Here is a 27544-nt window from a genome sequence, read left to right as displayed (position 1 = left end):
TGGGCTTGAGCAGAGCTGTTTGTTTGGAAGTGCTACTAGAGTGTGTCCATCCTGCATTTCCACCTCAGGACCAGTCAGAGAGATCCTTTCACTTCCCAGGGATCTTGGGGATGCCACCTTAACATCCCCTGGTCCCTCTCTGGGGCTGGGGAAGGGATTCTCCCCTGGCACCAGAGCCAGACAAGGCCTGGGGAGCTGCTATGGTCTCCTTGGCTGCTTGTGAAGGACACATCCCCACTGGTCTTGTCTGATTCCTTTCAGAGGGGTGTTTGGTTAATCACACAGTCTTAGAATTGTTTGGACTGGGAGAGACCTTAAAGCTCATCTCATCCCACCCTCTGCCATGGACAGGGTCACCTTCCACTGTTCCAGGCTGCTCTGAGTCCTGTCCAGCCTGGCCTTGGGCCCTGTCAGGGACACAGGGGCAGTCACAGCTTTGCCAGGGCTTGCCCACCCTCATTCCTTCCCAGTATCCCATCGGCAGTGGGAGCCATTCCCTGTGTCCTGTCCCTCCATGCCTTGTCCCCAGTCCCTCTCCAGCTCTCCTGGAGCTGCTTTAGGCCCTGGCAGGGCTCCGAGCTCTCCCTGGAGCCCTCTCCTCTCCAGCTGAGTACTCCCAGCCTGTCCCAGAGCAGAGGGCTCCAGCCCACCCACAGCCCCGGTGCCTCAGTGAAGCATCACCCCGTGGCTCCGCGCTCCCCGTCCCGTCACACCGCGGCCCCGGTGCTGCCCGGCCGGTCGGGGGGGCCCCGCTTGTTGCCATGACGACGCCCCCCTTTCCCGCATCCCCCCGAAAAGCTGCGGCGGGGCTGAGCGCGGCCCTGCGGATGCGGCCCCGCGCGTTTCCACGGCGACGCCGCGGCTGAGCCGCCCCCTCCCCGCACTCCCCGCGCACACTCGGACCGGCCCCGCGCCCCTCCCGCTCCGCGCCCCCCGCACCCCGGGCCGGGCCGGGCCGGGCCGGGCAGCGCCGCCGGGGCTCGCAGCAGCGCCCGCCCGGGTGCAGGTAAGGAGCGCGGCCGGGCAGCGCCGGCCCGGGCTCGCCGCGTCCCCGCCCGGCCCCGCCGCAGCCCGGTGCCCGCACGGGCGAGGCCCCGGCCGGGCCAGCGGGGCCGGGCCCGGCGCCGTGGGGGGAAAGCGCCGACATCCCCCGAGCTGGAGCCGCGCCGAGGGGCTGGAGGGGCCGGGGCTGCCCTGGAGGGGGGCGGCGGGGCCGGGACGGCGGGAGCGGCTCGCTGGCTCCGGCCGGGCCGCCGCCGTGCCGCGGACACCGCCGCGCTGAGGGCGCGGGCCGGGCTGCGAGGTGTGAGGTGCGAGGTGTGAGGCGCTGCCCAGCCCAGCCCAGCCCTGCCCTGCCCGCGGGGACCGCGCTGCCCCGGGGGAGCCTCGCCGGGCCGGGCCGGGCTGGGAGCGCCTCGCACGGGGCACGCCCGGCCGCGCTCCTTCGGGTGTTTGCGGAACAGCGGGCGAGCAGCGCTGTCCCGGAGCCCGCAGTGACAGCGCTGCAGCCCTGGACAGGGCCCTGCGGCGTGCACGGCTTTGGTCCAGCCTAGCAGTGCACAAACAGCCCAGTGCACAGCTCATGGATTGATTTTATTAGTTTTAACCTGGATTTTTTTTACTAGTTATAAAAGAAAATAAAATACTGGACAGTTAAAAATATTTTGAGGTCAGGTATCCATCCTGTTTAGATGTTTCCATCTGTGTGTGGAAAAACATCCAAAGTGGGCAGGTGTGGGTGGTGAGCGGGGCTGGTGCCCTCAGGGGCAGTGGGAGGTGGGGCTGACAGTTCCCATTGTGCCCCTCAGAAGTGCCCGGGCTTCAGGCTGCCTGCTGGCCTTGGATGGTGTCACCTCGACCCCTTTGGAGTGGCACATGGGATTGCTGGTGACTGCTCATCCTCCCCACCTGTGGGTCTGAGCAGATCCACAAGCCTGAAAGCTGGTCCTGGTGCCAGCGAAACTCCTGGGGACAGCAGGTGACAGCCAGCCTGAGTGTCTCTGCTTTGTCGTCCGTGTCTGAACCTAAAGCTGAAGGCAGCTTGCTGCTTTATTGCCCTTCTCCCTCTGATCTCTATTTCCACAGAATCTGTTTTCTCTTTTAAAATGTGTAACATGAACAGCCTCTTACTGCACAGAGGGACATTTCATCTGGTTTTGAGATGTTGATAAATACCGTGGCCCACTCCAAACCTCACCATGCTGCTCAAGAACCCAGGAGCAGAACTTTGAGGCCTCTGGTTTGTTACAGAGCAGGCATTTGCTCCTGGCTTTGGAGCAGCAGTCATTTGGAAGGGAAGAAGTATGTGATTGTCTTTCTCCACTGGGCCACCTGCCTGTGCCAATGTGTTCCTGAGTGCTCCGGTGTGTATACAAAGCAAATATTTTCTGCAGTGCCATTAGTCTCCTAAACACCTGCCCTGGGCAATGCCAGAAGTCAGGGGAAGGTCCAAGAGAGCAGCTCTCAGTCCTGCAGGTCTCTGTAGTGCTCTGGTGTGCCACTTGCAATTTTAGCATGATCCCAGCTGGTGGTCTTTCTTAAAGGCTGAATTTTGCCACTGGAGGTAATTAAAAATCCATATCTCGGCTGATGGCAAGGATGGGGAAGTTCTCTGTTATGGCTGAGGAAATTCCTGAAAAAAGTAATTTACAGAATCTCAGGCTGGGGGAGGCTGGAGGGACCTCTGGAGGTCACCTTGCCCAGCCCCTGCTCCATCAGGGCCAGCCAGAGCCGGCTGCCCAGGATGTGTCCAGGTGGCTTTTGAGTCTCTGCAGGGATGGAGACTCCCCCAGCTCCCCGGGCACCTGCGGCAGTGCTCGGCCACCCTCCCAGTGCAGCAGCGTCTCCTGAGCTCGGAGGGCCCCTCCTGTGGGTCACTCTGTGCCCGAGGCCCCCGGGCTGTCCCTGGCCCTGTCCCCTCTGCAGCCTCCCCCTGGCTTTTCATGCCCAGGCATGAGATGCCCTGAGCCTGCTCTGCTCCAGGCTGGGCAGTGCCAGCTCTCTCAGCCTCTCCTCATGGCAGAGACGCTGCAGTCCCTCCATCAGCTTCATGGCCCTGTGCTGGACTCTGTCCAGTCTGTCCCTGTGTCACGTCCTGGGCAGCCCCGCTCTGGGCCCAGCACTCCAGGGCTGCCTCACTGCTGTGGAGCAGAGGGAAAGGATCCCCTCCCTCTGCCAGCTGTGACACAGCTCCCAGTGCAGCCCAGGACGCTGTTCTGCATTGCTGCAGGAGCACATTGCTGCCCCATGGGCATCCTGGTGTCCAGCAGGACCTTTCCTCCCAGCTGAGCAGCCCCCAGCATGTACCAGTGCAGGTTTTAGGAATATTTAAAATTCTGAGAAGCCAGTAAGTGAATACCTGTCAATATTGTTTGAATTAGAGTACTTCAAGCCAATTTTGTGATGAGCAGGAGCACCTCTCTCGAGCAGATCCTGCTTTATAAGCACTGTCAGGGCTGTGCAGCAGCTCCATGCTGGGAGCTGCTCTCTCCATGCTCCTCCGTGCCCTGTTGCACACAGCATGTCCCTCCTCTTCCCAAGGGATGGATCACTCCCTGGTTCTGCTGTGGTTTGGTGTGAGGGTGAGGCTGTGGCAGGGCTGCAGGCTCCTGTGTACAGCAGCCCTGGAGATGCTCTGCCAGCCCCAGGGTCACTGCTCTGGAGCGTGGCTGTGCCAACACCCAGCAATCCCTGCTGGATGAGCTAAACCTCTGTGAGCAGCAGGGCCAGTGATCCTGGTTGCCTTTAAGTGTGTGTTTTGTGACCTGTGTCCCTGTCTGTGTGGCTGTGTGCACAGGCTGGTGTCCCCAGCTCTCTCAGGGTGGTCAGACTCAGGAGCCTTGTGCTGATGCCCTTCCCTGCTGGGCCGTGCAGGGACCCCTTCTCTGTGCTGGTGCTTTGTCTCCTGAACCTGGGGCTTTGTGTCTGACAGAGACAAACTGTTCAGAGGCACTGATCCTGCTGTCAGAACTGGTTGGAGTAGGCTGGTAGGGTCTGGCTGCAGACAGGCTCCATGTGCACAGCCCTACCCTTACACAGGGCACAGGATTCCAGGAGCAAAGCAGGAGGGAGCAAAGCACTCCCACGAGAATTGTCTTGAAAAATTCCACCCTCCAGCAGCGCATTGTGGTGTTCTCTAGAAGGACCGTGTAGGGGTTTCTTGGGGTGGCTTTCCTCCTTCCTGGCTTTTCCAGCCAGGGATCCTTGGCTGTCCCTCAGCAGAAGGCAGAAGTGAGGAGTGGATGTGATCCAGTCCTTGTGGATTGGATGGGCAGCTGGCTGAGGAGTGGGGCTCACCTGCACTCTCTGTAAGATGTGGAGTTACACCCAACACCAGGCAAAATGGAGAGCTCAGGGCCTCACTGTTTGGGCCAAAACAGCTGCAGCTCCACTGTTGCTCTTTTAAAAGCTGGTTTGGGGAGTGGGGGGTTTCAAGGCTGCTGAGCAGCCTGATTCTGGTTTGTCTGGGTGGGCACGGCTTTATGAGATGCCACTGGGACAAGTGTAAGCCAAAAGCTTTTTAAGACAACAGCTAAAAAAACCCACAAAGATAAATAAATGAAGCTTTTGTTCAATACTTAGGGCAATCAGCAGAACAAATCATAGAATATCCTGAGCACAATAATCCTGGTCCAACTCCTGTCCCTGCACAGACACCCCAGCAATCCCATCCCGTGCCTGAGAGCTTTGTCCAAATGCTCCTGGAGCTCTCCTGGGGAGCCTGTTCAATGCCTGACCACCCTCTGGGGTTAAAACCCTTTCCTAACACCCGAGGAAAAGTGTGAGTTTGGTTTGCTCATTGTTGTGCTAATTTGCAGATTTGCATCCTGGTAGGCTGAGTAAAGACCAGGCTGGGTAAAGACCAGGCTGGGTAAAGCCCTGAGCAGCCGGGTGTGATCCCACCCTGCTGGGAGCAGAAGGTTGAATTACAGACCTTGGGGGTTCCTGAATTACCCTGTGATGATCTGGGTCGCTCCAGGGCTTGCAGGATCCCCTGAAGGTTTCTCTGAGGCAGTGGTGCCTTCCTGGGCTCTGGCACCAGAGCTGTCTGAGCTCTGGGTCCCCCTCCATGGCCTTTTGTCTGCCCCCAGAAGGAGCAGGGTTATCCAAGTGCCTTTGTCCTGCTGTGGCAGTGGTGCTGGGGCAGGTCCTTGCTGTGGCTGAGCCCCTTTTCCTTGTGTAGCACTCCTGACCTGGGATACTTCACCCCAGGTTGTTTTTATTACAAAAATTAGTGAATTTACATTATATAATTGATATATTAGTAGTAAGTGTTTGAAGGGGTTAATATTTTTTAAACATTTATGTAATATTAACAATAGTTACTATTTATTGGTATTACTTATAGAAAGCAGAAACAACAGAAGTTATGAGTTTATTGCTAACAATTCTAAAGCTTTGAATCATTGGGGAATCAGCTGATGACTTTGTAGATAGAATTTGATTGACTTTTTAAAATGTTTTGTTTTTAGGGAGATTTTTGGTAGTTGTATTATTAGTAGCACTTGTATCTTTATATGGTGATTTCATTCCTTGGGAAACACTTTTTACAGTAAAAGATTTGTGTTTATATTTGGGACAGTACTGATTTGTATAGTGTCCTTCCAGGGACTTTTATACCAGAATTTAAAAAACTGTGAGCTGCAAACAACTGTGAGCTCCAATCCTGATTCTCAGTCCTCCAGGGGATGGAGCTCTGCAGCCCAGGTATTGTGCCATGCCCACACGTGTGGGGTTACCCCAGGAATGCTGAGTTAAAAGTTTACCAGTGTGTGCTCTGGCTGATGGGAGCAGTGTTGGTGGGAAATTCTTGTCTGACACCATGGAAGCCCCTGACAAGATGTGGGAGAGCCCTGGGAGCTGCTGAGTTTCAGCTGTGGCAAGAGTGTGCTTACCGGTTCACACCAACAGTGTTCTTGCTGCTCATGTGTGGCCTTGGAACAGTTTTGGGCTTGGAATAGAATTTGTGCTCCATGTGTGCTCAGAGGGCAGGAGCTGGGACAAGGAGTTAGGGAGAAGTTTCCACCAGCAGCACAGAAATTGCTCCAGCCAGGGGTGCTGGGGAGAGCACTCACACTGCTGCTGAGGGACAGGTGAGGGGAACAGGAGGCTCAGTTGGTGGGAGAATGGTGGCATTGTTCAGGTTGTAGAGGATCTGTGAGGTCACTGAGTCCAACAGCAGGGCAGGGCCGTGGGCTGGATGGGCTCCTCTGCCTCCTGGGGGGCTCCCACCCCTCTGAGCTGGGCTGCCCCAGTGCTGGGACATGGCCCTTGGCTGCAGAGAGGCCTTTCCCAGGAGGCTGCTGGAGGAGGGCTTGTCTGGAGTTAAGGTCTAAATCTCAGTTGTTTAGCTTTTCCAGTTTAAAGAGCAGCACCACAATCTGTAATCCAAATTCATTCTGTTCACCCTGAGCTCACAGTGTCCACAGCATCAACCTAGACCTGTAAGGATTTGGAGAGTGACCCACAATCACAGAATATGTCAAGCTGGAAGGGACACCTAAGGACCATCAAGTGCAACTCCCTGCTCCTGGCACCCAAAATGAAACCATAATGTTGACTACTGCTTCACATTTCCTGTGCAAATATTTGCTTTTGTGTTCACATCAGAGACTGTGAGAAAATCAGGTGGAGCATCATAAACCTGAGCACTGGACCTCGTTATTTCTCTTCATTTCTAGGCATTTCCAGTCCCAAGTTCTGTTTGAATTTTAAAAAAAGGCAGAAGTTCCCACAAAATGAAGAGTTGTCCTTGTAATATTTGACCCAATGATAAATCAAGGATTGACTGGATTTAAATGCCAAAAAAAGCAGATAGATCCCTACTCGTTATTAGGAAGCACTGAAGCAGGTTGGCTGCTAAATCCATTTTGACTTTCACTTGGAGTCTGTTGTCCAGATTAGTTTTTCAGTTCCTTCAGCTGTTTTGACACTTAACAGTGCTTTTCTACACCTGGCGAGCCTGAAAGGTCTGTGCTGTTTGCCAGTTGAGCATCAGGTGTTTCTGGTCACAAACCTGACAGAACCAGGAGAAGTAGATCCTCCCCTCAACGTGATTGCACCTTCCCACTCTGTGCCCTCTGATTGTAAGACCTTTATCTGAATGTCTCAGGTTTTAAAATTCCAGACTTTGTCCTTTGTAGCCCAATTCTTAGCTAACCCTGCTTCACTGAAATGAGTATCCTGTTTTCCACATGGATGTCTTTCCTTTCAAATTCAAATTGCATCAGGAGGGGCCAGGCCATGGCTGTGGTCCTCTGTGTGGCCCTGCCTCCATGCTGGCAGCAGGTGCTGTGGAGAGGGTGCTGCTGACACTGGAGCCCCTGGGCCCATGGCTGGGGGCTGTTCACAGCCAGCCAGGGCCAGTGGTGCCCTCGAGGCCCTGACACTGCTTCCTCCTTGAGATTCATGGCCAGACAGTCTTGGTTTGGAAAGACAGGTGCCTGCTGAGGAAGGCAGGAGCCTCCCCTGAAGTGGAGAATGTGAATCCCTCCACCACCACCTCCAAATTGTCATTTTTAAATTAAGGGGCTCTCGGGCAAAAAATATGGGAGCAGGAATTAACAGTTCTTTACTAGGGAAGAAAATAAAATTATAAAATAAACAATGCAGTACACTAGAACAACACTGACAGAGTCAGAACCAAACCTGACAACCTGTTGGTCAGGTTGTTGGTAGCAGTCCCATTGGAATTGTGGCTCAGCCCTCCTGGAGTGTCAGGGCTGGTTCTGCTGGAGCAGGGATCCTGTAGAGAAGGATGTATTCTTCCTCTGACAATCCAGTGAAAGAAGAGGCAGCTGCTGTTCCTCTGGGAAATCCAGAGCTGTGCTGGTGTTCCAGAATCTCCAGATTGTATCTGGGTATCAATGCTTGGCTCCTTCCTCTGGGCTCACATCTCCCAATGGGATACTCTAGTTCTTATCAGCCATGCAGCGACATTCAATAGCTGCTATCAGCAGATGATCCCCCCCCCGGGAGGAGTGGGTGTGGAAGAGATAAGAAAAACTAAAACTGCCCAGTTAATAGAAGACAACTGCCATCCAGATGGCAAATAGAATACATCTTGCCTTGCAGTCTGGGACAGACAGGTTGAGCATCACCAGTCCTGTGAAAAACTCACAGCTGGGGTACAGGGACATCAAGTTCCCCACAGTAACTCACACCCCCAGTAACTGCTGTCACTTGTGAAATTCTCTTGCAGCCACTTGGAAGATCAAGGGTGACACTCGGACGGGAGAACAGGAAGGGGCCTGCAGGGAGCTCTGCCTGCTCCTGGGTGGGATTTGGCAGCCCTCAGTCACAGTCTGTCATTGTGGGCCCCCGTGGGAGCCAGCAGCAGCTTGTGGTGGACCTGTGCTCGTGCCATCTTATGGTGGTGCCAGGTGAGAAAAAACCCTCAGCATTTGCAGGCTCTGAGCTGGCACCTCACAACAAGGGCTTGCATGGGGCATGCTGTGACCTTCATGTGGGTTCAGTAGACCTTGAATGCATCTCGCAGGGGTTTCTGCTGGGAGAGACCATCCTGTGCAGTTACTTTCTCGCTCCTTTGTTGTGTTTATACTGGTACCCAACTTGATTTCTTCCCTGCTGCCCTGCAGGGCCTCGCTGTGTGCCCAGGCAAGGTGATGGAGAGCAGGGGGGAGATGGAGGTGGTGAGGAGCTCCAAGGGCAGTGCTGCTGGGGAGGTCAGTGTCCACGTGGTCACCACCGAGAGCACGGTGCAGAGCACCCACCTGCCCACCACTGCCTTCATCATTCCAGGTATGTGGAGCAGCCCCCTCCACCTGCTGCCTCCCCAGCCTGGACACCCACACTCCTTGTGGAGCTGTGCTCCTCCCAAACCTTGGGAGGCAAAGCCAAGCTGCTGTTACCATCTTGGATGTTCTCTGTGGCTATCCCACATCACTTGGACTGTTTATGGTCAATCAAATCTTCCTGAGCTTTAAACTGAGGCCCTGATGGGAGGGGCCCTGAGCCAGGGCAGCGCAGTGTGCTGGTGCCTGCTCTGCAGGGCTGTGGCATCCTGGGCTGCTGCATTAGCAGGGAATCCCAGAATAGCTCAAGCTGGAGGGGATCCATAGGGATCATTGAGTCCAAACCCCTGCTCCTGGCAGGAGCACCTACAATGAAACCATAGGGACTGAGTGTTGTTCACACACTCCCTGATTTGGTGCTTCCCTGGGAGCCTCTTCCAGGCACTGAGCAGCCTCGGGGTGAGGAACCTTTTCCTAATGCCCCACCTGAACTGCCCTGAGGCAGCTTTGCTCCATCTCCTTGGGTCATTGCTGATCCCAGAAGGGGGAGATCAGCCCCTGCCCCCAGAGGAAGGTGCAGACAGCAATGGGGTCACCCCTCAGCTTCTCCCCTCCCAGCTGGATGGGCCAGGTGGCCTCAGCTGCTCCTCCCAAGTCCTGCCCTTGGACCTTTCACCATCCTGGTCCCCTCCTCCAGCCCTCAGCTGTCCTTGGTGTGCTGAGGGGCCCAAACTGTCCCCAGGACTGCAGGTGAGGCTGCCCCAGAGCAGAGCAGGACGGTCACCCCCCTGATGTTCCCCTTGGAACTGCCAGGGCACTGCTGGCTCCTGTTCCACTTGCCCCCAGTCCCTGAGCCCCTTCCCCAGGTAGCTCTCCAGTCTTGCTCCCCAAGTCATACAATTTTCATGATTATCCCATCCTAGGAGCAGAATCCAGGTCTTACTCTTGTTTCATGTACATGGTGATTGGATTTCCCAGCTGTCTGGTCTATCCAGATCTCTGTGTAAGGCCTCTCTACCCTCAAGGGTGTCCACAGCTCCTCCTAATTTAGTGTCATTGATAAAATTACTTAATGGACATTCTGCATCCAGATTATAAAAAATTTAGGAGCACTGTCCCTAAACCCTGGGGAGCCCCACTGGCGATGGCCACCAGCCTGATGTGCACCCAGTTCCTGTAAGGCTTTGAGCCCAGCTGCAGGAGAGCCATCATCCAGTTGTTCACCCAATGGACAGTGGACTGGATGAGCTCTGTACTGGACTCTTTGTCCAGAAGGCCACTGTGAGAGGCAGCATCAAGGTTTTGCTAAAATCCTAAAAACCACATCTATTGCCTTTGCTTGGTCAGCTTAGTGGGGTGACCTTTCCATAAAGGGAAACTCAGTTGGTTAACCAGGACTTCCCCTTGTGAACCTGTGTTGGCTGTGACCAAGGACTGCCTTGCCTCTCCAGTGTTTTTCAGTAACTCCCAGAATAACCCTCTCCCTAATTTTACCAAGCACTGTAGTGAGACTTACAGGCCTGTAATTATCAGTCATCCTTCTTACCCTTCTTGAAAATTGGGACAATTTTGAGCAGCTGACCAGTGTCTTTTAGGAGGTGTTTGAGCAAAGCATGGTTGTGTGTTAGGTGAGATCAGGGGTGTTCTCTAGAAGCAGATCTCCCAATTTTTCCTGGTGCCTCAGTTCTCATTGCAGAGAGGTCCTGCGTTGCACAGTATATTCCTTTGAAACATAACTAAACTGAAAATTGCAGTGCAGGAGCAAACTCCAGTCACATCAGGGCACTCTGTCACATCAGGGCACTCTGTCACATCAGGCACAGAGACAGTCTGAGATCAGGCTGAAGTGGAAACCCTTGAATGTGGACAGTGTTGGTGCCACCCCCCAGCATGAGCCATTACTGGCAGCAGATTTTTTTGCGTCACTCTGCTTCCTTTGTGCTTTGGCCCACAGCAGAGCCCTCACCTGGGAGGCCATGTCCTCTGGGATCCTGGGCTGCCTTTGAGCCTTGTTTGCATCTGTGAAGTGTTCTGTGTATGCCTCTGGTTGTTTGTCTCCTTTCTTCCCCTCTCAAGCAAACGCCACTGCCATCAACCTTCCCACGAGCACCTTAGAAATCCAGCGATTCCCCCGGGAGCCCCAGAGGAGCACAGGGGCCGAGAGGCCAGACAGGGGAGCAGGGAATGAGCCCATCACTGCTGCTGTCATTCCCCAGATCAGCGGGGTGCAGACCTGCAGCACAGTCCGTGTGCTGGAGTGGAAAGATGGGGTGGCAACTTTGCCTGGGAGTAACCTGCGGGTAAGTGTAGCCCTGGGCCGCTGGCTTTGAGCCCTCTGCCTCTCCCCACAGCTGCTTGTGCTTGTAAATCCCACAGGATGTGCCAGGAAGGGAGCACCAGGATGTGCCCTGATCCCCCTGCACCCCAGCTGGAGGATCCCTCAGCTGCCCCAGCTCTTTTCCTGCCCCATCCCTGTGGCCCTGCCATCCTGGCAGCTTAGCACAAGCTCACAGAGGTGCCTGGGGGGCTGCAGCAGCTCTGCCCTGCACAAGGAGGCACAGGGGTGCTACGTGCTGTGCAGGACATCTTCCCTTCCAACCTGTGCTGTGCCCCAGCTCCTGCCCTCACCCTGGGAGCAGCAGCCTTGTGCTCATCTGGCATTGGGTGCCTCAGGGGTACCCTCAGTGCATGACAGCTTGCAGAAAATACTCCCATTTCTCAGCTGTGGCTCAGCCTCAGGACACCTCATCCTCCAGCTCCCCACCTGCCAGCTCCAGCTGAGTGCCCAGTACGGGCTGCAGGCAGGGCACCTTCACAGGGCCTGGGGTGCTGTGCTCAGAAGAGTTGTCCTCTTGTCAGACACACCGATGACCATCCCTGTCCCTCATTTGCAGAACAGCCACCAGTTGTATGTCTGTCTGCTGAACTCTTTCCTTGCTTTTTGTCCATTGCCAGTTTCGGATCAATGAGTACGGCACGCTGAAGGTGGTGAGTGCTGATAAGCTGCCTCCTGTGGAAGCCGTGAAGGAGGCTCACACAGACAAAGATGGGGACTCCGAGGTGGCACCCCCCAGCAGAGACAATCCTACTGTGGCTCAGGGTAAGGGCACCGTGGTGGCACTTGCGGGGTGGGTACCAGCATGCAGCAGATGCTGCCTGGTGTCTGTCTGTCTGTCTGTGTCCCTCGGCGTGGCTCACTGCTGCTCCTGCTGTCGCAGACGTGCCGGAGCAGCCCGCGGCAGAGGGGCTGTGCCACTGCGATACCTGCGGCCGCAGACACGTGTGGGACGGCGCCCGCGAGGGCAGGGGCTTCTGCAGCGAGCACTGCCACCAGCAGTTCAAAGAGAGGTAAGGGAAGGGGGCTCTGGGCCCTGCCCATCCCTCTGCCCTGCCCCACGTGCTCCAGGGAGGGCTGGGAGCGCCTCTGGCAGGTGCTGGGGGTCCTGTGTGTTCCGCTTGTTCCTGGAGCCAGGCTGGGGGAGGAAAACTTCCCAAGGGAGCCAGATTCTCTCCTGCCCAATGTGTGGCCTGGTAAACACATATCTGCTGCAGCAGGAGGTTGCTGCAGTGGCTTCCAGGCTGAGCAGCAGTGGAAGGCCACAGGTCATGGGGGCATTTCCAGCCCTACTCCTGACCAGTGTGTGACTGTCAGGATTTGTTTTCCAGCATCTCTGGTGCAGCTTAGATCCCTGCTACTAAACTAGATCCCTTTTGATTCATCCCTGGGTTCAGGTTTCTAACACCCACGTGTGTGAGGGTGACTCTGGCCTGTCCCTGGCTCTGACTCTCGGCAACTTGTGTGCATATGTCCCTTCACAGGAGGAGTGGGGGCATGTATGAGTAAGAAATAGGGGGACAGGGATTGTCCAGCAGCCCCTCCCTTGCTGAAACCCCAGGCAGTGTCACCGTGCTGCACTGGCTGCAGTGCTTGGCCCTCCCTCCCTCTGTGCAGGTCTGTCATTGTGGAAAACTCTGCCAGCAGCACCAATGCCACAGAAATCCTCAAACCTGTGAAGAAACGAAAGAGGAAGGACTATCAGAGCCCCTCGGAGGAAGAATATGAGTCTGAGCAAATGGTAGGACAAAGACAGGGAGGGGGTGGGTGTGGCCAGTGTCCAGGGGGATGGAGGCCAGCCCTGTGTGCACAGATCTCATCGTGCTGCTCTGGGCTCTGGCAGCTGCAGGTCAAAAGGGAAACAGGTTATCCAAAATGCCAAAAAGACTTGGATGTGTGGAGATGAAGGCTGGTTGTTTGGCATGTGGAGCACTGAGGCCTGGCCAGTGCCAGACTCTCCCGGCTGGGCTGTAGGCACTGACCCATCTCAGCTGCTCTCTTGAGTCCAGGCCACCACAGTAAGGGTTGCAGTAGGAGGGTGTCTGTCTGTGTGCTGGGTGTCCTGGGGAGGGGAGAGACTTTGACAAGGTAAGGAAGCTCTGCTTGCCAGCCCTGCCTGGAGCAGGTCCAGTCCAGGTGTGATGGCTGCCAGTGAGCATTGAAGTCCCTGCAGGCTCCCACCACCAGATTCTCTGGCATTCCATCTCTGGGCCAGGCATTGGTCACACTGTGGACCTTGTGGGGATGCACTATGGCCCTGGGCACCAGTGTGAGGATACAACACACAGCCAAAAGCCTCTGGGTTCTGTTCTGTCTGTTCTCATGTCAGGAGGAAAAGCAGGAAGAGAGGAAAAGCTCGGTGGAAGACTCTGCCATGAGCAATGTGGAGGCTGAGGCGTGGAACGGGAGCCAGCACGGTACGGAGGGCGGGGTGGCTGTGGGGTGAGCACTGCTGCTGGGGCTGGGGTCCCCCTGCAGGGCTGGACCCTTCTGGTGCTCCTGCAGGGTCACACACCCACTGCAGTGCGCTGGCACGTGGTCCTGAAGGCTTGTGAGCTCCTCTGCTTGCTTGATCCTGCTCTCTCTGTCTCTTTCCATTTCTCTCCTTTCCTCTCTCTCTCTCCATGGGAAGGGGGCACCCCACGGACACGGCACTGGCCCCTGCTGGGCAGAGCTTCCTGTCCCTCCCCTCAGGAGCTCAGTTTGTTACTGGCTCCTGGGCACTGTGTTTGCCACCAGGGACGCTGTCCTGAGCACAAACAGGACTGCACCACGTGGGGCTTTGCCCTCCTTTGGGATGGGCTCATGGGGAGCTTCCCTCCTGGCATCAGGAGCTCACAAGTTTGGGAGCTGCTCATGTAGGTGCAGTGCCACTGAGGCCATGTGATTTGGGGTTGTCTCATCCTGTGGGATCTATTCTGTATCAGAGATCTCAAAAGCAGAGCTGTCAGCATGGAAGGAGAGGAGACAAGCTGAGGGATGCAGTGTGTGCTTGGCTGTTTTTTTTCCCTGTAGTGTCAAGGAAAACTTTGGGAAACATGAAAATTAACATTTATGGAAAATAGACATTTATTTGTCTTTGAGTACTGAAAGTCATACGCAAAATAATTTTAAAATTAAACCGTTTCAACTTCATACTCTTCTCCATGACCAAGTGCAGGGACAGTGGCAGGGCCAGGTGTCATTAACCCCTGATGTTACAGTCAAAAAGGAATCTCAGATATCATACCTGCTTCTCACTGAGCCCTGAGCATGTAACCTTCCCTGCTGCATACAAGTAAGCAGTGATGAGCTTTGTTACTTCAGCATTTTATTTTCTCTTATTTTAGTAGTACTTCAGCAAACAAAATACACACCTGGATGCCTCAGTGCAGCAGTCAGTGTATGCTCTGACTCTTGGTGTATTTGTCATTCCCCAGAAGTGCAGAGGTTGTACTCACAGATTCCCCAGCAATGCCTGGCACATTTTTTATGTCCTAAGGAATAGTAAAAGTATTTTTCACTCTGAACATGTCAGCAAAGCAAGGTCAGTCACCTTGCTCACTGAAATCCACCTTTAATGTCTTCCCTAAGTTTCTGGTTTTTTTCCATCTCCTCTTCCCCTAAGCCCAAAGGAGGGAGGAGTTGGTCTGTTTTCCCCCTGCATTTCTAGCCTGCCCTACCTGAGGCTGGCTGCCATGGCTAATCTGTGTCTGAAAATTCCTCAGCACTGGAATAGGCACAGCACCCCTGGAGTCCCTTCAGCTGCTGCAAATTAGGGAGACAAAGAAGCTGGAGAGCAAGAGACTTGGGCTGTGTTTCACAGGTCTTGGGCAAGGCCTTTGTGGCCTTCTCAAAGGCATGAAGGGTCACCTCCCTGCCTGTGAAGAGACAGTGCTGTCTTCTTTGTCACATGGGCAGGCACATCTCTAGGGCATCAGAGTGGCCTTGCTGTGCCATGGGGCTCAGGTGCTGTCTCAGAGCAGGGGATGGCAGAGCTGGGATGTGAATCTGCTGCTGCTTTGACTGTCTAGGAGCCCCTTGCAGCTGGGAATGATTCCCAGACCTGTGCATGGATCCTGCTGGCTGCCACAAATCCATCCTGTGTGGACATAGCAAAAGTTCTGGCTGGAAGAGAGTCTGGTCAGGTGTGGTGTTCTCCTGGCTCGTCCCTCACACTCTCTGCAGTCCCAGACTCGTTGGAAGGGACCTTAAAGCCCATCTGGTCCCACCCCTTGCCATGGGCAGGGACACCTTCCAGCAGCCCAGGTGCCTTCCTAGGACATGGTTCAGGACATTTGGGTCACGGGGGGCTCCTGGCTCTGCCCCTCGTGGTGCAGCCAGCCAGGTTTGCTGCAGAAGGGGCTCTGGCAGGATGGTGCTGAGCTGAGCAGGGATGCAGGACCCTGTGTGAGAGTGGGGCAGGGCTGGAGCAGCCCCTCAGCAGCGTTTGTGTGCGTTTGTGCTGCGCTCAGGTGCCAGTGAGGAGAAGAAAGAAGGCTGGTCTTGGGCGTCCTACTTGGAGGAGCAGAAAGCTGTCGCTGCCCCTTTAGATCTCTTCCAGGATGTGAGTTGGGATTTTCCTGTCTTTTTCCCTCTTTCATCTTCTCTTTTCTTTCCCTTTTTTTTCCCACCCCTCCTCCTTCTCCTCTCTTCCTTGCTTCCCTGTTTTGGGGGACTCTGAGCAATACCCAAGCTCCAGTTGTCAGCTGGAAGTGCCAGGGCAGCCTCCAGTTTTGATTTGCCCAGAGTCCCACTCCCCAGCAGGTGCTGGCCCCATCCCAATCACCCCACCTTTGCCTAGGACACTGCTGTGGCTCTGGCAGGGTGGTGGAGCCTTTCCAGCCCTTCCTGGAGCCACGTGGGCTCTCCTGAGGCTGTGCTGCAAACAAGTCAGGCCTGTGTCCTGCTCCCCCTGCTGCAGCTTTTACCCCAGGGACACCTTGCCCTGCCAATAGCAAGAGATGTAAATCCATAAGGAGATGTAACACTGTTTTTTTAGCTATGGGAAAAAATAAAATTTGGATGATAACATAACCTGTGGCCCACAGTCTCTTGGTCCCAGCAGCTCCCATTGCCTGGTGGTTGCTCCCCTGGTGGGTTCTAGACCCAGCTCCCTGTGTTGGTTTTACATTGTAGTTTAATTTTTGTTTCCAGTACCAAGTAGCTTCCCAGCACAAGAATGGCTTTAAAGTGGGGATGAAGCTGGAGGGGATCGACCCACAGCACCCATCAATGTACTTCATCCTGACAGTGGCTGAGGTAAGGAGCCTCCAGTGCCCCTGTTCCTTGGTTCCTCCTGGCTCAGCCACAGGCTCTGGGGCAGGGGAGGTGCTGCCAGCTGGCCCCTGGAGGAGACAGGGCCTGTCACTGCAGGAGATGAGCTGCTGCTGCAGCAGCTCAGGCAAACAAGCAGGGAGTTCCTTGCCAGCTTGGAGGGACAGGACACAGCACTGTGGAGCTGTGTTGGTCTCTGTCACCCTGACACAGCACAGGGGGAGGGATTGTGGTGATGGCAGCAGCTTGTGTCCCTAAGACAGGTCTGAGCACTTGAGATGCAGGGTATGGAGGCATCCCACTGCTCCTCTTGTGTCCTTGCAGATCCACTTTCCACTCAGCCTTGTGGCAGCTGGACCAGCCTTTCCTTGCAGAGCTCCCCGGGCAGCCAGTGTGGCATTTAGCCAAAATCCCTGCACCAGCAGCTTCCCAGGCTGCAGAAAAGGGAGTCTGTGCACTTGCTGGATCCAGCAAGGCTCTCCACCATGGCATATAAAGCACCAGCCTGGACATCCCTCCTTTGGGCTGGCTTGTGGTGCCTTTGCACTGACCTTGTTCCATTCTGGTCACCCTTTGAGTCTGGTTTGTGCCTCCCAGTTTGGGCACCGCTCTGTGGTTGACTTTTGGCTTCCCAAAGTGGCCCATGCTGAGCTGGTGTTTGGGAGGGGGTGTGATGCTCAGCCAGGGACAGCAGCAGGTCTCCATGGCCCTTTCCTTCTCCTCCCTCCCTGCTGGCAGGTCTGTGGCTACCGGATGCGTCTCCACTTCGACGGCTACTCCGAGTGCCACGACTTCTGGCTAAATGCTGACTCCCCTGACATCCACCCTGCTGGCTGGTTTGAGGAGACAGGGCACAAACTCCAGCCCCCCAAAGGTAAGGAGTTCATTCAGCTCGGGTGCTGGGTCCTGCTGAAGGAGGAGGATGAAGAGTGGGCCAAATGTAGAGCTCGAGGTGGGGACACGGTGGCTCCATGGGGCCATGGAGGGATGCTGCTGTACTGGTGGAGTTCCACAGGACAACATTTCAGGCACCCATCTCTGCTTGCTCACATTTTCTGCAAAGCCCTGTTGCTCTGGACCTCCCAGTGCCACCAGCTGTGCCCCAGGGCAGGCAGGACTGGAGGAGGAGCTGTGCTCTGGATTTCCACTCCACTGCTCATGTTTCCTAACACCCCTTCAAAAGCACCCATCAGCTCTCAGCCATAGGCATTGGGCACCCCAGGGCTGCTGCAGATCCTGTCTGCCCACAGCAGGGTATGCTGGCAGGGTGACAGTGGCTCAGGGATGGCCAGGCTCACCCTCACATCCTCCTGGCTGTGAGCTCACTGCTCTCATTTCTCTTCCTGAGGGGTTGTAGGTTATAAGGAAGAGGAATTCAGCTGGACAAACTACCTGAAGTTAACAAAGGCTCAGGCAGCTCCTAAGCACCTCTTCATGGTCCGAAACACTGTGAGTAGCAGCATCTCCTTCCTGCCAGAGCCTACAGGTTCAGGTGTGATTCTTCCCCTCCAGCTGAGCAAAATGCTTCCACCAGCATTGGGCTTTGCTTTGTCCATCCCACACCCCTCAAGCCCACAGTGCTCAAGAGCCAGGAGTATGTGGCACACTTTGTTGCTCAGGATCTGTAGCTTGGGCACTCTTTGGTATGCCCAGAATTGCTGCTGGTCTGATTCTATTTCCTCTAGGTTATCTCATGGACAATTTAAAATCAAGTATTGATGAGGAGAAGTAACTGCTATTCTCAACAATTACTTAGATAAAATATATCACCTAATGTTTCAGAAGTATAGTTCCTTTGTCTCTTTGTATCTTTGTTGTTTCTGTGTCTGCCTATTTTTTTTCACATGGAAGCTTGGGTAAGGGAAGTGGGAATATAGGAGAATGAAAATGCTGATTATTCCTTTATCAGCTGCAGAGGAAACTCACCCTACTGACAAATCAGCCTCTCCAAGTTATTTATTGTGTCTAAACCCTGCTGTTCATTGCTGCAACAACCCCACCAGTGTGTGTGATTGTCCTAGGGTGACGTGTGAGTTTGCTTTCTGGAGGGGCCCTCTTTTGGAAGTTTTCTCCCAAATTTGCCCTAAACCAGGACAGTGATGCAGTGTTTTGTACAGAATTTGGATCTAAGAAATAAAGGCAAGGAAGGAAGAGTGCCCCATGCCAGCTCCTCCTGCCATGCCTGAGGCATTGGTCGCTGCTGACTGTGACCACAAACAAGTGTTCTGGGACAAAGCAGAATTAGTGTCAGTTTTCTTGGAATTTACTGGTTATAGAAGATCCTGAGGGTCTGAAGATCACTTTTCCTCTTTCTTTTTGTGGCCCAGCTGAGTTGCTCACCCACTTCCTCTTTCCTTGCACGGCAGCACACTGCCCATCCGGGAGCCTGAGTGGCCCCAGGCTGTCTGGAGGCCAGACAGGGTCTGGTTTTGGGAGGGTTTGGGCAGTGGTGAGGAAGGAGCTGGGGCTGCAGCTCTGAAAAAGCCCTGCCCCTCTCTCCTGCCAGCACGAGGCTTCTCCAGGCTTCAAGGTGGGCATGAAGCTCGAGGCCGTGGACCGCATGAACCCGTCCCTGATCTGTGTGGCCACAGTGACTGACGTGGTGGACAATCGCTTCCTGGTGCACTTTGACAACTGGGATGATACTTATGACTACTGGTAAGGCCACACAGGCTCTTGGGGGCAGGTGCTGGGGAGACACCCACAGAGGGCCCTGTGTAAGAGCTTGGGTATGTTTTCTAGGTGTGATCCCAGCAGTCCATACATCCACCCAGTTGGATGGTGTCATGAGCACGGCAAACCCCTCACACCTCCTCAAGGTGAGTCAATGATCAGTCAGGTGCAGCCTGGGAGTGCATCCCTTTGGGAACAGGCTCCACAGGGTGGCATGGGGGTCCTGGGGACACAAACTTCCTGCCAAGGCTCCTGTACACATGTTCAGGTGCAGCATGGTGCTTGTGTTAGGCCAAGTCTCCACTCAGAGATACGAGGAGACCCCAACTGTGTGTGCACACCCAGCTGTTTCTGCTTCCTTGCACTGTGGGTTTCATGGGCCATGAGAAAATAGCAGCACTTCTTGATGTCTCTCAGGTTCCTGTGTGCCAAGCAGACTTGGGTGGCCCTCGAAGGCAGTGGGGCATTCTGGGGCACTTTCTGACTTCCTGCAGCCTGTCTCACCTCCTGCATCTTCCCCCTTCCAGATTATCCTGATCCTGACAACTTCACCTGGGAAAAGTACTTGAAAGAAACTGGAGCATCTGCTGTCCCAGCTTGGGCCTTTAAAGTGGTGAGTGTCACATCATCTGCTCCACCCCACCTGGACAGGAATTTGGGTTTGCTTCATTGTCAGATCTTTGCTTTTGTGATGAGTTCAGTGATGTTCTGTATTCTCCTGCCACAGGCCTAGGCCAGGGTTCAGAAGTCAGGGCTATCCTGGGCAAAGACTTAAAAATTGGGAAAAATGAGGAGTATGACTGTGCCCTCAGCTAAGCAGGAGCTGAGTGATGGAAAATAATTTAGGTTTGCTTGATTAGTTTTTGTCTCAAACTGCACCACCAGCAGCCATGTCCAGCCAAGCATGGTTGCAATACAGATCCCCAAAATGTGTCTCTTAGAGACCTTCTTCCCTGGGGCACATCTGTTAAAGGCAGCTCAAATGCAGGGAGGCTGTTTCTGCTTTCTCCTGTTGCCACTGTGAGCTGGGATGGCTCCTCCCTGGCCAGGCCAGGGCTGGGAGCTGGGCTCGAGGAGGACACAGTGCTGGGAAAGCTACTGAGGGGGCAGGAGCCTGAAGCTCCCTGCTCCCCCTGACTGGGCCCTTCCAGCGCCCGCCCCACGGCTTCCTGGTCAACATGAAGCTGGAGGCAGTGGACAGGAGGACTCCTTCCTTCATCCGAGTGGCCAGTGTGGAGGACGTGGAAGATCACAGGATAAAGGTGGGTGCTGGAGTATGGTGAGCCTGTGTGCAGGCACTGTGCTGGCTCACTCTGCCCTTCCCCTCTCTGGGAGTGTGCAAATGTGGGCAGGTGCCAGTGCCTGGCTCCAGGAGTGCCTTGTGAGCCTTGTGCTGCACTCCAGCTCTACCCTGCTTCTTGCACTCAGCTAGGAGGGCTCCAGAGCTCCTCAGAGATGTGTGCTGGCATTTGAAGGGTGACCTCTCTCCGTGCTTCCCCAGGTGCATTTTGATGGCTGGAGCCACGTGTATGATTTCTGGATTGATGCAGATCATCCGGACATCCATCCCATGGGCTGGTGCTCAAAAACAGGACACCCACTGCAGCCTCCTCTCAGTAAGTGCTGCACCTGTGTCAGCTCCTCCCCACAGGGCACAAGCACGCCAGACACTCTGTCACTGCCACCTGCCCATGCACAGAAACAGGAGGGCAGGTTCTGGCTGAGAATGGGCAGGGAGGAGAGGCCACTCCATGGATGTGTCAGTAGGAAAAGCCCTCCCTGTTTGGTGCAGGCAGGGAGCCCAGAGCCCTGGCTCTGCCTGGGCTTGCAGCCTTGACAGCCTTTCTCCTGTTCCTTTCCTCTGCCTGCAGGGCCAAAGGAACCAGCCTCCTCTGCCCATGGGGGCTGCCCAAGCCTGGGCTGTAAGAGCATCCCTCACTCCAAGAGCTCCAAGTACAGCTTTCACCACAGGTGAGCTCCCTGGCACAGCCTGCAGGGGCACAGCTGCTTCCCTGCCAGGCTGGGCCAGCTCTGCCTCTGCTCCTCCTCACCTGCCCCACCACCAGCACCCAGCCTGTCCCTGCACTCACCCACACCTGGCTCTGCCCCTGCTGCCCTGGACCCCAGCTGGAGTAACCCCTGTGAGCCCCTCCCGTGCCTGTCCTGCAGCCCCAGAGCCCCTGGAGGTGTCCTGTGTGCCCACCTACCATGGGCACCTGTGGGCTGTGCAGAGGACAGTGCAGATGCTGTTCACTGGCACCAGCTGTGAGAATGCTGTTCCCTCCACCCCTCCTGGATGCCTTTCCCTGTCAGGCTTTGAGCTGGCAAGTCCCCAGAAGGAGCAGTGCATGGTGCCAGCTCAGGCAGTCCCTTGAGGGGCCCTTTCCAAGGGAAGCCAGGCTGGGTCTAGAGCCAACCCAGGACTAGGCTGGTGTCAGGAAGAGCCAGTGTGGTGGAGGATGTGTGAGGATGGGGAGGGCAGGTGTGCCTCCTGGGCACATTCCTGGCACACACTCACTGCTCGCTCTGAGGGTAGTCTGGGTGCCTGTGGGGGCCAGGGAAGATGGAGACTCTGGGAGCCCCAATGAGCTGCTCAATCAGCACACAGATTCCTTGCCCAGGGTTGCAGGTATGGCAGAGGGCCAAGGTTTGTAGCTGGAGGGACTGGCTGTGCCCTGCTCCTGCCCCCAGCAGCCTGGCCACGGGAATTGGCTCAGCACATCATTCCTCTGCCTTCCATGGCCAGGGCAACGGCTGCCCGTGCTCGGGGGCAGAGGGGTGGCCCCACTGGCTCGTCCCCAGTGCTGCTCCAAGCTGGGCCCAACGCTTGTGTCCCCTCTGTTCTCCAGGAAGTGCCCCACGCCGGGCTGCGATGGCTCAGGCCATGTGACGGGGAGGTTCACAGCCCATTACTGCCTCTCAGGGTGCCCGCTGGCAGAGAAGAACCAGGGCAGGCTCAAGGCCGACCTGTCTGACACCGAGGCCTCGACGCGCAAGAGGAGCCCCATGGGTTTCCCTCAGCGAAAGAAATCTCGGCACCACGGCAGGTAGGGGCACGGCCAGCGTGCAGGGAGGGCCCTGTGCCAGCACTGCCCACCCTGCAGGGCTCACCAGCCCCCAGAGGCTCCTTGGCCCTGCTCCTGCCAGCTCTGCCTCTGTCACTTTCTCTTCCCACGGCTTTGGCTGTCAGCCCTTTGGGTCAGGGCCCTTTGGGTCCCTGCTCCCACTGCCGAGGTGTTCTCTGGGCACTGGGGAGGAGGGCCCTGGGCCAGGCCCAGCCCAGGACATCAGTATTCCTGTCTCTTTAGAGGGAGACCTCCAAAGTACCGGAAGATCCAGCAGGAAGACTTCCAGAGTAAGTGCCATCGTTTGCCATGGTGTCACTGCAGGGCAGGCTGCAGGAGCTGGGGTGGCTGGGGGTGCTGGGTGCTCCCTTGGCTCCCACAGGTCTGCCCCAGTGAGGGGCTTGTGGTCAGCTGCCAGAGTTGATAAGGGACGTCCCCACCTTGTGCCAGGGCTCACAAAGCTCCCTTGGTTTGGCTCTGGGGTTATGCCTGGGAGTCTTTGAGTGCTTTAGGGCATAGAATTAGGATCCTCTCTAGGGCATGTATTTTCTGTGGTTCTATGGCATGTATTTTCTGTGGTGCTTTGTCCTGTTCAGACAGAGATAGTGGGAAGTTGTGCCCCAAAATTTCAGTGTGGTTGTGAACTGCCAAATTATTGCTGCCACACAGAAACTGGTGCTGGACAGTTGGCTTGGCATTTGGTTCTGATGCAGACAAGCAGATGCCTGATGTATATTCCATCCAACATCCCTTTCGCCATGGGCTGTCCTGCCACCTACCCCACCACTGGGAGTGAGTGGAAAATGAATGATTAAAAGTCATAAGAACAAGGCAAAGCCAAGCTTGTCTCAACTTCTTTTCCCAGGATCCCCAATCCCATCTAAGGGAGCACTTGAATACACTGACACCCTGTTAACTCACAGGACAGCCACTAGCTCTTGATCCCTGCATGGGATGTTCTCACCTCTTACCTTGTGTCACACGTGCTTTGTCCCCAGCTATTTCCTCAGACAATGTGCACCAGTCGCTCTTCATGTCCGCCCTGTCCGCCCACCCCGACCGCTCCCTGTCCCTGTGCTGGGAGCAGCACTGCAAGCTGCTGCCCGGGGTGGCTGGCATCACAGCAGCCACGGTGGCCAAGTGGACCATTGATGAGGTGAGGTGCTTTGGATGGCTCTGATGTGCCAGCGTGGCTGGGAGTGCCCTGCCTGGCTGTGGCACAGGCACCAGGCTCTTCAGTGGCCACGTCCCTGGGTTAGTGAGGAGGGGTCTGCTGGAGACACTGTTACCTTTGTTCACTTTGTTGGGCAGCCATGGTGACCCCTGTTGAGGCCTGAGTAGGTGGAGGAGCTCAGGCACCAGCCCCAGCAGCCCCTGCCTGCTCTCAGGCACTGGCACAGCTGCCCATGGCAGTGGTGGAGTCACTATCCCTGGAAGTGTTCAAAAGCTGTGTGGATGTGGCACCTGGGGACGTGGTTTAGTGGTGGCCTTGGCAGTGCTGGTCAGTGGTGGCCTCGATGATCACAGAGAGCTCAGCCAATCTTAGTGATCCCCTGATGTCCCCGTGACCCCTCTGGGTGCCCCTCTCAGGCCCGTGCCTGTGCCTGGGGCCAAGGGTGAGCTCTGGCATGGGAGGGCAGAGCAACTGCAGCCTCTGCCCCTGTGGCACCCTGCAGGGCTCAGAATGTGAGGATGTGGGCTCAGGAGGGGTCTCCAGCCAGAATCATTGCTCTGTCTTGACATTTCTCTCATTTATTCCAAGGTTTTTAGCTTTGTGCAGACTCTGACGGGTTGTGAGGACCAAGCCAAGCTCTTCAAGGATGAGGTGAGAAGGGCTGGCAGATGAGAGCAGGTGGTCAAGGACAGCTGTTTGCCACCAGGGCTGGGAGGAATTGGCCACTGGCCTTCCTGCAGTGGCCTGCTGCTGGGTGCTGAGGGCACATCCAGCACCTGGCAGTGCTCCTGCCCTGCAGCCCCACTGCATGGGAGGGTGCAGCTGTCTGGCTGTGTCCCCACGGGGCAGGAGGGAGCTGCTGAGGCCCAGGGAGCTGTGCTGCCCTGTTCTCCCAGCATGGGGGGATCCCCTCTGAGGGGATGTGGATGGGGGGCAGAGGAGGAGGATGGTGCTGCAGCCTGAAGAGCACCATCACCTCCTGCAGGGAGCTACTCCTCCTCACCCCTTCATCCTCCCCCCTCTGCCCCTCTCACCAGCACTGCTGCCTGTCAGGGTTGGTGGTTTTGGGCAGATGTGATGGGGGTGGCTCTGACACCCGGGGCTGATCCTGGGCATCCTGGCTACAGCCACTGTCACAGCCTGTCTGGGAATGGCCCCAGTGCCTTAAGGGTGCTCAGGCAGGCAAAGCTGAACCAGGGCAGTGTCCATGAGTTCTGGTCCCTGGAGCAGGGAATGGATGGCTGCTTGCCCAGACCAGGTTGTGATGGCTCTGTGCTGTGTCATGGGGCTCCAGCACAGGATCCCAACCTGGCTGCAGTGTGGGCTCCTGGGATGGCCCCTGAAGGGCTTCTCCCCCTCTGCCCTGTTCCTGGGCACATCAGCTGCCAGCTGGGGTGTCCCTGGGGAGTGCTGTGGATGGGCCCTGCCCTGGTCCCTGGGGTCACCCGTGGCTTCTGCCCAGGTCCTGCTGGTGCTGTCTGTGCCCAGGAGTGCCAGCCCAGGTGTGCAGTAGTGCCTTTGTCCTGCTCTCCTTCCCAGATGATCGATGGCGAGGCGTTCCTCCTGCTGACACAGGCTGACATCGTCAAGATTATGAGTGTCAAGCTGGGCCCGGCACTCAAGATCTACAATGCCATCCTCATGTTCAAGAACGCTGATGACACCTTAAAGTGACTTCTCTTGGCCCACCTGGGACCCTCCCTCATCACTGGTGCTGCCAAACTGTCCGCTCAGGACAGAGATCCCCCAGCCGACCGCAGCTTGTCCCGTCCTGCTCATATCCTCCCGGTGCCACACGTCCCCTCCCAGCTCCCTGTGCCATCCCGTTCCCTGCCCGCTGCCCTTCTGCCCACCCTCGGGGGCAGGGAGGGAGGGTGGAGGTGGCACTGGCCCAGCTTGGTGCCACAGCTGCCCCACTGTGTCCTGCTGTGGGTCAGGGGTGCTGAGGGAGCCCTGTGGAGGAGTCACAGCGGGGGCTGGCACCCACTGGAGCCCCCCAGGCAGGGAAGGGACTGCCTGCCTGCAGCCATGCTCACACCCACTCCAAGGCTGCTCTTGCCTTTGCTCAGCAGCTGAGAGAGATTTGGGGTTTTCCCTCTGTGTGATCCTCTGGGGCTACTTGTGCTAACACCGTTTCCAAGGAACGTTCTTGAGGAGCTTCTGCTCATTTTGCCTTTTTCTCTGAATTCTTTTGACTTCCCCCTTTTGAGGCCAGTTGATGACTGCTTTGCCCCTACACTGCACTGCAAACCAGTGGCCACCTCTTGTCCCTTCGGGGAGCAGCTGTCCTGGCAGCTGCTCTGCCCATGACCAGCACCTGTGCTTTCTTCCTCTTTCCTGGAATTCAGCAGCCTCAGGGCCCTGCCAGGTCAGGGCTGGCTGGATGCAGAAAAGGCTCCACTTCTTGCACCTCAGACTGTTCTGTCCAGCTCTTCTCTGGGAGAAAGGATGCTCGGATAACTTGTTCCCCTCACACCTATTAAAGAGTCCTCTACAAAGGAAGTTGGGCCCTCTTTGGTCCTTGTATTAGGAGCAGGGCCCTCTCTAGGGTGGGGACAAGTGCCAAGGACAAAAAGCATCCATTGCTCCAATAGGCAGATCCAGAGTCGCTTCTGAAGGCATTCCTGAGTTGGCTGAGTCAATTCTACCAAGCTGCCTTCTCCCCACTCTTTACCCTCACAAGGCACCCAGGTTTTGCTGCCTGAAGAGCAGGATCTTCTGCTGTCCCTGGATCCCTTACCTGCAGAGCTGAAAGAAATCCAGCACTTGGCTGGTTTGTTTCTCTCCTTTTCAGAACATAGAACCTTTCCAACAGGGCCACAGGCAGTTTGGGAATGCTCATGTAGCACTGTCCCTTGTGATGGAGGAGGGACCAAAGGGCTGCAGAGCCAGAAAAGCCAACATTGCTGGGGGTGCTGGCAGAGTCCCAGCAGCTTCTGAGAAGCCCCTGTGCCTCCTGGCAGGCCCCACACTGCTCTCCATGGTCCATCACCTGGCACACCTGTGGAGCTGTTGGAGCAGGGGCTGGCCATGCAGTGCTGGAGGGTGGCTCAGATGGCCACCTGCCCAGATGGCCACCTGCCCAGGGCCCAGCCCAGGTCCGCTTCATTCTCCTTTCCCAACAATGACATTCCAGTAATCAAACAACTTCCCCCCTTTGCCAGTGCCCAAAGACAGGGATGCAGAGGTGTGAGCAAGTGCACCAGCAATGTGTCCTGGAGCTGTGCTGCCTTGGGAGCTGCTGTCACATCTGGGTCAACCTGTTTGAGGCTTCCCATGGAAATGTAGCATTTTGTCTCTGTTATTGAATTTTTGGGGTCATGTTTGACCTGCTCTTGAAACGTCTGCTGCTTGCTCTTCCCGCAGGACTTGCAACTTGTCCATGCCTTTGTTTTGTCATTGCTTGGGTTTGATTTAGGCAGCTTTCCTTCTCCTTTCCTTTTTTATGTCCTTGCATCTTTTCAAGCGCTGCCGTGTGGCCAGCTGTGGAGAGAGGGAGTGGGAAGGAGCAGCTGTGTCCCTGGGTCCCAGAGTCACTCCCCCAGCCACCCTTCCTCTGCAGGAAGTGGAGGTCGGTCTCTTCAGCTGATGGAGAGTCTCTTTCTGGGCAACTGTGTGCAGGGAGGAGGCCTGGGACCTTCAGCCCAGGCTGTGAATGGTGCTGAGACTTTTCCAGGTGGGATCTGGAATGAAAAAGCTCCCTCACACTGGACACAGCCCTTGAGCTTGCACGGACCCATTTCAGGAAAGCATCCTATTCTCATCTGCTGTATTCCCATGTGTGAAGTCATTCCTCCTGCTGGGGAAGGGACTGAGCACCATCCCAGGGACAGGAGCTGCTACCCAGGCACCAGATCTGAAACTGCTGTGAAGGAGGGAGAGCCCTGTGTCTCACAGGGCAGCCTGGGAGAGCAGAGGTGGTGAGGAGCTCAGAAGATCCTGCTGAGGGGCAGAGGAGCCATGAGTCAAGCCCTGGCTGCCTCCAGGGCTGGCTACAACCAGCACCACTGGCTCTTGCTCTGCTGCTGGCTGCAGCCAAGCCCTGCTCTGCCTGGCAGAGGTGCATCCCCACGCTGTGCCAGCACAGCCCTGCCAGCCCTGGGCTCTCCTCACCTCCCTCTTGGAAACAGACATGACCTGGGCCAGGGTGCTGCCCCTCCTCTGACTGCAGGGCTGGAGCCCAGGGGTGAGCTCTGTGCTGGGAGCAGCTGTCAGGAGCACCAGTCCCACTGAAGGGTGGGGGGAGCTGTGTCACACTCCTGCTGCATTGAGCATCCTCAGCCTCTCA

General features: G+C 56.0%; 1 protein-coding gene across 2 annotated transcripts; it reads left to right on the top strand.

Moving 5' to 3' along the window:
* Window positions 1-940: 940 nt before the first annotated feature.
* Window positions 941-26309, top strand: L3MBTL1 (L3MBTL histone methyl-lysine binding protein 1). 2 transcript variants are annotated; one of them, XM_054274443.1, is made up of 23 exons: window positions 941-1006; window positions 8201-8381; window positions 8598-8760; window positions 10830-11053; window positions 11709-11853; window positions 11972-12101; window positions 12706-12829; window positions 13418-13505; window positions 15543-15634; window positions 16225-16329; window positions 17083-17218; window positions 17702-17793; window positions 18851-19002; window positions 19087-19163; window positions 19545-19630; window positions 20169-20279; window positions 20519-20633; window positions 20889-20988; window positions 21867-22064; window positions 22326-22372; window positions 23081-23238; window positions 23845-23907; window positions 24796-26309. In XM_054274443.1, the coding sequence occupies exons 3-23, from the start codon at window positions 8625-8627 to the stop codon at window positions 24928-24930; spliced, it is 2514 nt and encodes an 837-aa protein (XP_054130418.1). In that variant the 5' UTR covers window positions 941-1006; window positions 8201-8381; window positions 8598-8624; the 3' UTR covers window positions 24931-26309. The 2 variants fall into 2 exon arrangements, with proteins under 2 accessions (XP_054130418.1, XP_054130417.1); XM_054274442.1 differs by having other exon boundaries at window positions 17693-17793.
* Window positions 26310-27544: the final 1235 nt, after the last annotated feature.

This window comes from Melozone crissalis, unplaced genomic scaffold, assembly GCF_028551555.1.
Source record: "Melozone crissalis strain CALT ecotype California unplaced genomic scaffold, PUWL_Pcris_2 ptg000017l_1, whole genome shotgun sequence".
Lineage (NCBI taxonomy): Eukaryota > Metazoa > Chordata > Aves > Passeriformes > Passerellidae > Melozone > Melozone crissalis.
Note: the sequence above shows the minus strand (reverse complement) of the source record. Positions and strands in the feature narration are given on the sequence as shown.

What these genes read in the sequence shown, in the direction of transcription:
- L3MBTL1 (XM_054274442.1), top strand. Translation starts at nt 8,625, where the DNA reads ATGGAGAGCAGGGGGGAGATGGAGGTGGTGAGGAGCTCCAAGGGCAGT. An exon ending in CACTGCCTTCATCATTCCAG is followed by an intron (nt 8,761 to 10,829) that starts GTATGTGGAGCA and finishes TCCCCTCTCAAG; the next exon opens with CAAACGCCACTGCCATCAAC. An exon ending in GATGATACTTATGACTACTG is followed by an intron (nt 19,003 to 19,086) that starts GTAAGGCCACAC and finishes TATGTTTTCTAG; the next exon opens with GTGTGATCCCAGCAGTCCAT.